We start from the raw sequence: 12,514 nt of genomic DNA on the forward strand, positions 1-12,514 counted from the left end.
CCTTCTGGGTGAAGTCTACAGCTCCATTCCTGAAAGCCATCAATGTTTTGTTTATTAAAAAAAGAAGAAAGAGGGCTGGCCAAGTGGCTCAGTTGGTAAAGAGGTCACTCAAGAGTGCGAGCTCTGAGCAACAGGGTCGCCGGTTCGACTCCCGGCCCGAGCTGAGCTGCCGCTGAGCTGTCAACAGGTGGCAGGATGGCTCAGCTAAAAAACAAAACAAAACAAAACAAAACAACAACAACAAAAAGAAGAGGCCTCCCCTGCCAGTATGAGAGCACTAGAGCAAGCAGCACGGGCTACGGGTCCAAGATGGACTCATGCTGACTGTGTGTGACTTCAATGAGCTGCTTTGCTTCTCCTGCATTTTATTCGCCACATATAAAATGAGGCTGACCACAGACAGGGCAAGGTCATGCATAAATGATGCTGACAATGGGGAGCATGTTTCTAATCCTGAGGCTAAAGTTTGAACGGCGGGTAACAGGGAGGACTAAGGCCCTTGGCCCTCTGGCCACCAGTGTGCTTCTGATCCACCCGAATTTGCCAAATAGAACCTGACTTGTTTGGAAATCACCCAAGGCCTGATGTGTGGAGAATGAGCTGAGGTAGAACAAGAACTGATGTTGGAGGCAGGGCAGAGGCTGTTGTGTAGTTTAGAAATGTGTTGCCAGTAGATTGGCCCAAGGCAGTGGAGTTGAAGGCGTTGGAAGCAGAGGTGACTGGACATCTGGGATGATGAAGCAATGACAGTTACCCTCCGTGGGCCAGCAGGGCTTTTCCTGTTCCGATTCTGGGTACGTGCCCAGGAAACACGTGTTTAGGGAATAAATAAAGCTGACGGCTAATGTTTCTGAGTCGAAGGCAAGACTCATCCTTGTCCTCATGTCAGTTACCGGGACATATAAGGGATTTAGTGCATTAAGCAATTAGCCTCCTCTCATGTATATGTTCTGAGGTTATGCATGGGAATTCCACCATTTTAACTACATAAGGAGATATAGTCATGTCTTATACAGCTATTGAGCAGTTATTTTAATCAAATCCTCATTCCTTCTCTCATTGAAGATCTTTATCTGGGTTCAGCCTTGTTTATTATATTTAGAATTTTATTTCCTGTGGGTTTATTTTCCATTATATTTATCTATTTTGGCTTCAAATAGTCTTACATCAGAGTTTCTTAAAAGACATTTTTAATGGTGTATAGAAGTTTAGTTTGGGGAGGGGAATGATTGAAGAGGGTAAAGAGGATCAAATATATGGTGATGGAATAAGAGCTTACTCTGGGTGGTGAGCACACAATGTTACATATAGATGATGTATTATAGAAATGTACACTTGAAACCTATGTAATTTTACTAACCATTGTCACCCTGATAAGTTAAAAAAATAGCTTGGTAGTTATTTCTTCTGCACAAAAATTGTTCTTGCCCACCTAATTGTCAAATGGCATTTGGTAAGTCACCTTTCTTTTCAGATATTTGTAAGATAGCTAAATGGAATTGCATATATCTCTGTATACGTAATAAGAAATATTATGTTGTAAAAAAAAGTGTTATTCACTGGGTTGGACACTATTACTGATTACACAGGCAGAAATGCTTTCTGAGATAACCAGACACAAATATTGTCCATGAGCTTCAGTGGCGACCAATATTCCCCACTTCATGTTCCACGTCATGGCCCTGTCTGAACTTTTCTGTTATTCCTGACTCAAAATGCTGAGGCTCACAAAACTAACGCTACAGCAGGGGTCGGCAAACTGCAGCTCACGAGCCACATGCAGCTCTTCGGGTACGTTCCGTCTCAAAAGTTTGCCGACCCCTGGAAAAGCCAATCCTGTCCCTCACAAGAATTTAAAAATTATTCGAGAGCCATAAATATATTTTTACATAGTCACCATTATGTGAATATCCTTGAAAATTTTTATAAATGAAACTATGATAGTTTTATTTTCATTTTCAATTTTACTTCAGAGCCTGCGGTTCACGAGCCGCATTTTGCTGACCCCTGGCGGCTCTTCTGTCTCAAAAGTTTGCCGACCCCTGCTTTAGTGCTTCGGGCTATGTGTGTTTATTTGATAACAGTATATTAACTTCCAGCTATAGAGTTCTGAGTGACATCAGCATACAGTGTGTCCACTTGATTTTTTGGTTAGCATTCGTTGCATCAAGAAGCCTGAAACAATATGTTTCTAACTATTTCTGTGATAAGTTACAGACTACACTCACCGGAAATATAGGTGCGGCTCCTTTAAGAGGAAGCGAAGCTCCGCCCAGTCCTCAAGACTAAACTCGCCCTTTCCAAGCGCCGCCAGTTCTTTGGTTGGGCGTTTACTCTGGAGGTAGCTAGGGATGCACGTCTCTATCCTTGCTGTGGAAACTACATTACCCCGGGGCCTCGGCGGCGCTGAGCCAATGACAGATCAGAAAAGGGGCGTTTTCGTTCGTGCAGAAAAGGTGAGGGCGGGACTTCCTGTTTCCTTCTTGGGCGGACATTTTGTTTGCTTTTTGGATTAATCTACATCATCCGTCTCCGGGACGCAGTGTCATACCAGAGTTGACACGAGAGGGGAACGCGAGAGGAAGCTGTCTCCCCTGAACAAAGGCGGGCCTGAGGATCTGCTGTGGTGCCACCCGTACGACCCTGCCGTCGGAGCCCGGCTACTCGCACTTGTCTCCCGCCAATTATCCTTTCTCCTCTCTTTCCCTCCCCGCATCCCGCCTTCCCTAATCCACAGCATCGGGTGGCGGAGGCTGCACTGATGAACCCGGCGCAGGTGGGTGCTGCACCCCCAGGTCCTCCCCCGACCTCCATCTCTGAATCCTAAAGCCTCGAATGAGGGCCTCCCAGGCCCCTGTGTCCGGATATTCGGATTTCATTTCTGACAGCCAGTATTTTGGGATGTGGAAGGGACGTCCAGGCACAGGGCCCAGCATGTGCACAAGCTTGGAGGTGCAACACAGCCGGAGCATTTGGGAAACCTGGGGCCTTGGTGTCCGACAGGATCAGAGAGCGTGAGGAGTTACGCCTAGAATGTTACCTGTGCCTTCATTCTGAGGGTGATGGGAACCATGGAAGGTTATGAACAAAGGAGGGGCGCGACCTGAGGGTTTTAATTCCATAGACTGCTCGAGAGAACACACTTGGAGTGGGGGGTGGGGTGGGCTGGTGGTGAGGAAAATGAGGCACAGGAAGATTGAGACCTATTCCAAGGTGACACAGCCATTAGGTGGCCCTGAGGACTGAGGCGCAGAAGGTAGACAGCCCCCAGGTCTTTGTGGTATGGCAGGAGTAGGGGACAGACATGAGTCCTTGAGGCTCCCTGGTGGTTTCTTGTCTCACAGTTTCCCTCTTCCCACAGGCTCCCATGAACTCGGAAGTAATTATGGACCCTATACAGGTGAAGGGAGGATGTCAGTGCTCTCATCGATCCCATCCCAACCCCACCCACATGGTCTCCATGATTGTGGTGTCATAGAATACGTCACTTGTATTCTCTCAGCTCTTGAGTCTGAAGACCCTGGAGAAACCCCAAACTCAGGGTTCTGAGTCTGGGCCAGGGGTTATATGGAAGGGTTCTCCTTTCTGGTAACCATTGGAATAAGGTGTGGAAGGTTGTTCCAGGCACAGGAACCAGCATGTGCAAATACTTGGAGTTGAGACTGAGATGGGAGTTTTCACAAAATTACAGGCCTCCACCATGTCTGGTAGGAATCAAGAGCAGGAGTCAGGCCTGAAATGCCCAGCTGATGAGGTAGGCCTCTGTTCTGAGAGTGGTGTAGCAGGTGTGGGCAGAGGAGGGAGGTAATCTCATCCAGGCTTTAACAGGCTCCCACTGGATGCTAGGTGGAGAACAGACTGTGTGGTGAGTGTTGAGGAAGTTACGGTGGAGTCCAGGGAGGAGGCTGCTTTAATATTCTAGGTGAGTGGTAATATTGGATGAGCCAGTGGGGTCGCTGTGTAGGTGGAGAAGTGATTGGATCAGATTTTCTGGTGTGAAAGAAAGAGATAACCCTAGGGTTTTACACCTGTCAGCTGGAAGGGTAGAAGCTCCATCAGCTAGGTGGGCATGTCACGGGTAGAAGTAACTCTGTGGATATCAGGAATTTATATTTGTGACCATATGAAGAGTCTGAGAAGTTCCAGAGAACACTGTGTGGAGGTGTCGAGTGAACTGCTGGACACAGGACTGAAGCTCTGGTGAGGTTCGGGATGTAAGGTTCGGGATGTAGATGTCCAAGGGTAGACGATGGCATTTAGATAGGTTTAGGAGGGAGAATCTACAGATCACAATGGCAGTGCAACTAGTGAGCCAGGAAGGTGATGGTGGAGACTAGCGACTGGGTGCGGGGCCAGAGTTGTGAGACAGAATGATCCAAAAGAGTGATGTGCATGTGGGAAGGAGTATGAACTGATGGTCCCTGAGCCCTGGTATCAGGGGCTTAAGAGAGAAAGGTGAGTTCAACTTTGGTTGTCCAGTTAGCATGATCTCAGCAACCCCAGGAAAACTGGCTGCGAGGAAGGAAGTGGAGCGTGGCCCTACATTTCAGGTCCAGAGCTTAGGTACTGTGTCTTCTTGCCCACCTGTCTGTTTGTTGTTGTTGTTGTGGTTGAACACAGTGATCAAAGGACCACGAGGAGAGAGCAGACCCTGTGGCACCTGGTCCTGGCATTTCCTCTGAGTTGAGTTAGAAAGGAATGAAGAAGGGGACATGGATGGGTGTCCTTGGGAGAGAGGCTGCTAATGGACTCAGCTCTCCCCATTGTGGCAGGGTCAGGTGACCTTTGAGGATGTGGCCATGTACTTCTCCCCAGAGGAATGGAGGCTCCTTGATGACACCCAGAGGCTCCTGTACCGCGATGTGATGCTGGAGAACTTTGCACTTACGGCCTCGCTGGGTAAGACTCACACCCGCCTCAGTGTACTGGACTGGGCTCTGCCCCTCCCTGTTTCCCAGGGGCAGCCTGGCCCTTCCTTCATCAGAGCCATGAGCTCTACCTCCCTCCCCAGTTAGCATAGCACCTCCCTGGAGTAGGTGCTATGGATGCCCCGTGTGAGCTGTGTGCACTGGCACCTCTGACTCCTGAGCAGTCCCAACACCTCCTGCCCCAAAGGTTTGCATGGATGGACCTAGGAGTGAGGGATCTTACAGACACCCAGTGGATCACATACTGCTTGTCCTCACCCTGACTGGGTGCCTCTGTCCAGACCCATGGCACCCTTGTTCCCCAGGTTCTGCCCCCTTCTCCTAGCTGACATTTCTGATGGCCTTTCTGTGTCGGGAATTGCAGGGACAAGCATGATCACTACTTCCTAGCACCACTGGACTTTTTATAACATTTAGTTCTCTTCTTTGAGGGCTGGGCACCCAGACCAGTGCTGCCCGTTTACCTGTCCTGTCTTTTCCTTAGAATATGCATTTTCCATGTCCTGTGGGGTTGCCCCACTGGAGCTGGACAGCAAACCCTGGGTATCTGACTGGGCAGATGTGACTCCAGCCATGACTAGAGAGGCTCAGGGTGGGTGTGACCCTGGTGAGTGGGAGCTGGGGAAAAGTGTCATGTCCGGGTTGGGTCTCAATCATTCCCCAACCTCTGTGCCCACAGTTGTTTTAGTGCCAAGGCCACTGGCCACACTTCATTTCTGTCTTTGCTTTCCCATTCACGCACTTGTCTTTTATGCTTTGATCTTTGGCCTCTGACTGTTCCCCACCTCTGCCTCCATATCTCACCTATCCCTCTCCCCTGCTTCCTCTGCAGTGTTCCAACATTGGCCTATATTTAATGTGTCATGAGATGTGCACGGACCCCAAATAGTCCTTAAACCAGCGATTCAGTTGTTCCCCTTCAGGGGACACACCCTTCTGCACAGCTGTCACCTGTCCCCAGCAGCCAAGGCCTCACTGAAATCCATTTGTGGTTGACTTCATTAGAAACCTGGCTTTTCTGGGCTGTACCCCACATTTGTGTTCTCTCTCAGTCAAGGCCTCTTCCCCTCTGTGAACCTTTAGAGGCCAATTGCTGCATAGCAGCCCTTTACTCGAGCTCAGGCCTCTTGTCCTGACAGCAGTCCTATGACCCTGTACTTAGTTCTGTTAGACACACAATATGTAACGAGACTGCTCCCTCCCACCACTGTCAATTTGTGCTTCATGAGAATTTGTCTGCTTTTAGGTTGCTGGCGTGGAATGGAGAATGAGGAGATACCTTCTGAGCATAGCGTTTGTATTGAAGGAGTGTCACAGGTCAGGACTCCCAAGGCAGGCCCTTCTACCCAGAATGCCCATCTCTGTGAGACATGTGGTTTGGTCTTAAAAGGTGTTTTGTACTTGGCTGAGCACCAAGAAACACACCCTGGACAGAAACCATACGTATGTGAGGAATGTGGAAAACAGGTCTGGCTCAATGCAAACCTTCACCACCAGAAGCAGCACAGTGGAGAGAAACCTTTCACAGGGGATGAGGGCTGGGACTTTCTTGTGAACAGTTGCCCGGTCCAACCATTGGAAATGTCCATTAGGACTGCAGAAGGTTGTAAGTACTTTCCAACTAGCCCAAGCGTTTTCCAGCACCAGGCCCCTCAAAGTAAGTGGAAGCCACAAAGTGACACCAACTATGCGGAGGCCCTTCACAGTAGACAGAGGCATTACGAGTGCAATGAGTGTGGGAAGGCCTTCAACCGCAAAGACTCACTTGTGCAGCACCAGAGAGTTCACACAGGAGAGCGGCCGTATGAGTGCAACGAGTGTGGGAAATCCTTCAGCCGCAAGCCCATACTCGTTCAGCACCAGAGAATCCACACTGGAGAAATGCCCTACGAGTGTGGCATATGTGGGAAAGTTTTTAATCACAGCTCCAACCTTATAGTACACCAGAGAGTCCACACTGGAGCGAGGCCTTACAAATGCAGTGAATGTGGGAAAGCCTACAGCCACAAATCCACACTTGTTCAGCATGAGAGTATCCACACTGGAGAGAGACCTTTTGAGTGCAGCGAATGCGGGAAATACTTTGGTCACAAATACAGACTTATTAAACATTGGAGCATTCATACTGGAGCAAGGCCTTATGAGTGCATTGCGTGTGGGAAGTTCTTTAGCCAAAGCTCTGACCTTATTGCACACCAGAGGGTTCACAATGGTGAAAAGCCCTATGTGTGCAGCGAGTGTGGGAAAGCCTTTAGCCACAAACATGTGCTTGTCCAGCACCATAGAATCCACACTGGAGAAAGGCCATACAAGTGTAGTGAGTGTGGGAAGGCCTTCAGGCAGAGGGCTTCCCTCATCCGACACTGGAAAGTTCACACAAGAAAGACCTTAGGATAGTGAAGAATGCCATCTCCTTGGTTCACCATACTGAGTGATGCCAGAGAGAAATTCTGTGAGTCGGCTTTGAGAGTAACCATCAGGCAGAAGTTGAACCTCATCTATTTGAACACCCACCCTGGGAGATTCTTCTGAGCGCCAGCTACATGGGAAGCTTACTGAAGCAGTGTTCCACTTTGTCACCTGCCCAGGACCCTTCCCAGAGTTCTGTCACTGCCAGTGTCTCTGAAATAAGCCATCCATCTATGCATAAGTCACCCCAACATACTTTAACAGAAGACCTGTGCTGCTCCTCCCCCAGAGGAGTCCTCAGTATTTTGAGCCCATTGAAGATCCTCACTCCTTCCTGCCCTGCCCCCAGCTGGTTTAAGGGTGCACATGCCCCAGTTTGGGCCAGAAGGATGCAAGCTTTGTTTTGCTGGCCACTTGTGGAGAAGGTTTCCAGCTTTCATGGACTTTGTTGGTCTCACGTGGCACTCGTGATGGATTTGTCTAGCCTCTAAGTCACCTAACTTGGGAATTGCCTGCCTCAACATTCTGGTTTTGCAACAAATGCCTTAGTTTATAAACTACCTTTAATCTTGGGGGTTCTGTTCACTTTGTGGGTTGGGGTGAGAACGGAAGTGGGCTCTGCCAAGATGAAGTCACCTTTTGTGAGAGCTCCAGCTTGTGTCTCAGTCTTGTGAACAGAAGAGCACACAAACTACAGCTCTCGTTCTAATTTCAACCTATCTTGCATTTGTGCTCAAAGCCTCCTGGAGACAATACCAACTTGTGCAGGCCTAATCTGTGGCTTGTATGCCCAGATTATTTGTGTGACCCTGAGCAGTGGGCACTTGTGACAATGTTCTGGGAGCAGCATGAATTGGGTCCCTTGTTCCCAGGGGATGTTTAATATTTCTGAATCCTCTTGATGATTTGACCCCCTGGGACCTGCCAACATCGCTGAAATCTATTATTCAGTAGGCAGATGTCACTATCCCCTAAAAGGACCAGGTAGAATTATAATTGGTAGAGACTGATTAATAGGGAGGTGGGAGACTGCAGCAAACTATAGGGAATGTGACTCTTGGAGGTGTGTCTACAACGCTTCCATGTGGCTTTGGTATGAAGGCTTACAGAAATTCTAGGGCTCCCATATTTGTGCCTCATGGCCGTGGTCTCTGTCAGCAATCAATCCAAATATCTTCTGCAATAAACTGTACATATTTGTACTACACAATTGGATGTTTCAATACACGTTTGCACCTGTGAAGCCAACTTTCCTGAATTCCTTTATAATCCCTCTCCTCCTCACCCGTTCCCACGCAACCACTCATCTTGCTGTTACTAGATTTGTTTGCCTTTCCTAGAGTTATATATATGTATATGGAATAATTTAATACTTGCTCTTGTGTATCTGGCTTCTTTGCACAATTATTTTGTGATTCATCGATGTTTTGTGTGTCAGCAGTTCATCCCTTTTCATCCATACTTTTGCTGAAAGTATTTCATTTCAGAGAAATAGTTCCAAAGCAAGTGACCCATAAGTGGTCACAAAAGATTGATACCACAATATCCATTTTAGCATTAACCTGGAAGTAGTATACAATCGTTTATGACATATTCTATGGCTAACACAGACTAATCTTGTACAAGGTGGAAGGGGACACCACAACAGTGAGAATACAAGGAGGTGGGGATTTGTGGGGGGCATTTCCTGGACACTGGTGAGCACAATCATAGTTATTTTAGTTTTTTTTTACCTTTTTAGTCTTTTAATGATGAATTACATTGATTTTCAAGTTAAACTAACCTTGTGTTTCTGAGGCAAACTCCATTTGGTCATAATGTATTTTTCTGTGCTATTGGACTTTACAGTCACACACCTTTAAATGACAGGAATAATATTCTGAGAAATAAGTCGTTAGGCGATTTCATCACAGTGTAACATCATGGTGCACTTACACAAACCTAGATGGTCTAGCCTTCTGCACACCTGGGCTGTATGGTACAACCTGTTACTCCTGGGCTATAAGCCTGTACAACATATTACAGTACTGAATACTTTAGGCAATTGTATCTAAACATAGAAAAGGTATGGTAAAAATATGGTATAAAAGAGGAAAACAATGGCACACCTGTATAGGGCACTTACCGTGANCTTCTTCAGGTGCTCGTGAACACTTGAATGATGGATGTTCAATGTTCCCGCAATCTCTTGTGTCGTGTAACGTGGGTTTGACTCGATCAATGTCTTTATTTTATCATCATCGACCTCGGTGAGCCTCCCTGACCGAGGAGCATCGTTGAGATCAAAATCACCAGCACGGAATTTCATGAATTATTGTTGGCACTGACGTTCTTGTAGAGCATTGTCACTGTAAGCTTTATGCAACTTTTCACAAGCTTGATGTGCGTTCTTCCCTTTATGGAAGTAAAACAGTCAAGAATGGCAAAAATGCACAGGTTGGTCTTCCATCTTCAACTTGTTGTAAAATGCAAGATCAAGATGCTGGGTGGGGCAAGCCGAGTAGCTCAGTTGGTTAAGAGCATGAGCTCTGAGCAATAGGATTGCTGGTTTGATTCCCACATGGGCCAGTGAGCTGTGCCTGAGCTGAGCTGCTGCTGAGCTGCCAACAGACGGCAGGATGGCTCAGCTGGTGAGAGCACATGCTCCTAACAACAAGGATGCTGGTTTGACTCTCACATGGGATGATTGAACTAAGATTGAACACTGCACCTTGAGTTGAGTGGCCACGAGCTACCAATGGGTGGCCAGATGGCAACTGGAATTGGAGCTGAGTTAGTTGTGTCCTCCACAACTAAGACTGAAGGACAACAACTTGTCTGTTCCCCTTCCCCCAATTCCCCATTACTGTTCCCATCCCCCCAATTCCCCAATTTAAAAAATCTTTTAAAAAAAAGAAAAAGAGTTAAATGAGGGTGGGGCCAAGGGTCTCTAGCTTCATGGACTAAAAGCCCCGAATTGGCTGACACATCGCTTTTATTTCTCCACCTACCCGGAAGTAGCATTGTTCTCTCCACAGTCTGTGAGTCTCATTCCTGAGAACTTGCTCAAGCCAGATTACCCATGCCTGCAAGCTGCTATTACNAGTGGCTCAGTTGGTTAAGAGCTCGCTCAAGAGTTTGAGCTCTGAGCAACAGCGGTTCGAGTCCCAGCCCAAGCTGAGCATCCGCTGAGCTACCAACAGGTGGCAGGATGGCTCAGATAAAAAAAAAAGAAAGAAAGACCAACCATATGATTAGAAGTTTGAAACTTTGTGCCAGACAGACCTGTGGAGAGGGGAGAGGGGCTAGAGATTGAGTTGAGTTGTGGCCATGATCTAATAAGTCATGCCTGTGTAATGAGATTCCCATCAAAATTCTGGACACAAAGGCGTGATGGAGCTTCCTGGCAGGTGAACACATTGATGTGCAGGAGGACAATGTGCCCCGATTCCTCCGGGAGAGGTCATGTAAGCTGCACATCCGGGACTCCCCCAGACCTTGTCCTGTGCATCCTTTCCATTTGGCAGTTCCTGAATTGTATTCTTTATAACAAAACTGGACTCCTAGGAGTTCTGTGAGTTAGTTTAGCACACTATTGAACCTGAGGGAATTATGGGAACCCCTAAAATGATAGCCATTTTGTCAGAAGTGCAGGTGACCCTGAGACTAGCAACTGACATCTGAAATGAGGACTTTATGGAGGACTGAGTCCTTAAATCTGATGCTAACTCAGGCTAGTTGGTATCAAAGAATTGATGTCAGAACCAATTTCCTTAAGTTGATATTGGCCAGCTATTACAAACCTAAAACTAGCATTACATTTAATGGTGAAAGTCTGAATGCTTTCCCCTTAATACTAGGAATAAAGAAGGATGTCCACTCAAAATTGAAGGTCTATCCACTTAAAATTAAAGGAAACAAATGGTGTACAAATTGTAAAGAATGACAGATAACATCTTGAAAATCCTTATCTACTTAAAAAGCTAATCTAATAAGTTAGGTTAGCCCAGGTCTCAGGATAAAAGATCAATATAAATGAATGTTTGGAAATGGAAAAACTATACCCCTTACAATAGCATCAAGATATGAAATATGGAGGGCCAGATGGCTCAGTTGGTTAGAGTGCATGCTCTTAACAACAAGGTTGCCAGTTTGATTCCCTCATGGGGTGGTGGGCTGCACATCCCCTTCGCAACTAAATTGAAAAGCGGTGACTGGACTTGGAGCTGAGCTTGCACCCTCTACAACTAAGATTAAACGACAACAATTTGACCTGGAGCTGATGGGTCCTGGAAAAACACAGCGTTCCCCTTCCCCAATTCCCCAATAAAATCTTAAAAATATATATTGGGTTGTCAGAAAAGTCATGACATATTTTTCTNAGTACCAACTCCTCATTAGTCAGCCCCTCAGGAACCACCTCTAGGGGCTTCCCAATGTCACCCTCGTCCACACCCAGGTTAAAATCATTTGCCATCTCAACCACAGCCTTGTTGATTTTTGCAGTAAAAAAATCCTTTGACGTCATGGACAAACCTCTTCAGTGTCTTCTTCCAGATACCGTTCATACACTCTGAAGTGACGTCACTCCCACTCCAAGCAAGGTTCTTGATGCAGTCATAGATGTTGTAATCCTTTTAGAATTGCATCAGTGTCTTCCTTAATTGCAACAATAGCCTGGGATAAGGTCCTCCTTAGGTAGTAGGCCTTACATGTATAACAAATACATAAACCAGTAACAGTTGTTTATTATAAAGTATTATGTACTATACATAATTATATGTGCTCTACTTTTATATGAGTGACAGTGCAGTGGGTTTGTTTACACCAACATTACCACAGACACATGAGTAATGTGTTGTGCTATGACATTACGATGCCTACAATATCACTAGGTGATAGGAATTTTTCACCTGCATTGAACAGAGGGTGCCAACAAAATGTATACACATTTTAAGAAAGGAAAAAACTATTAAAATTGTAATAATATAAACCGATAACAAAAAGTGAATGCAAGTTGTGTATACATTTTTTTTTTGGCACACCCAGTATATAGGACTACTGTGGTCAGTTGTTGATAGAAGTGTTACGTGGCACGTGACTATTTGCTTTTTTTTTTTTTTAAGATTTTTTTCATCTGCTTATGAGAGATGCTAGTCTCTAATTTTCCTTAATGCCTGAGTTTGGTCGGTATCAAT

At 46.3% G+C, this 12,514-nt stretch overlaps 1 protein-coding gene across 5 annotated transcripts; it reads left to right on the forward strand.

Annotated features, from left to right (window-relative positions):
* Positions 1–2,446: 2,446 nt before the first annotated feature.
* Positions 2,447–8,709, forward strand: ZNF772 (zinc finger protein 772). 5 transcript variants are annotated; one of them, XM_019632732.1, is made up of 5 exons: positions 2,447–2,776; positions 3,362–3,400; positions 4,773–4,899; positions 5,413–5,535; positions 6,175–8,709. In XM_019632732.1, exons 1-5 carry the CDS (start codon positions 2,762–2,764, stop codon positions 7,323–7,325), a joined length of 1,455 nt encoding a protein of 484 aa, XP_019488277.1. In that variant the 5' UTR covers positions 2,447–2,761; the 3' UTR covers positions 7,326–8,709. The 5 variants fall into 5 exon arrangements, with proteins under 5 accessions (XP_019488277.1, XP_019488278.1, XP_019488280.1 ...); XM_019632733.1 differs by having other exon boundaries at positions 2,461–2,776; positions 5,413–5,520; XM_019632735.1 differs by having other exon boundaries at positions 2,461–4,200.
* The last annotated feature ends 3,805 nt before the right edge of the window (positions 8,710–12,514 follow it).

Source organism: Hipposideros armiger, unplaced genomic scaffold, assembly GCF_001890085.2.
Source record: "Hipposideros armiger isolate ML-2016 unplaced genomic scaffold, ASM189008v1 scaffold_1168, whole genome shotgun sequence".
Lineage (NCBI taxonomy): Eukaryota > Metazoa > Chordata > Mammalia > Chiroptera > Hipposideridae > Hipposideros > Hipposideros armiger.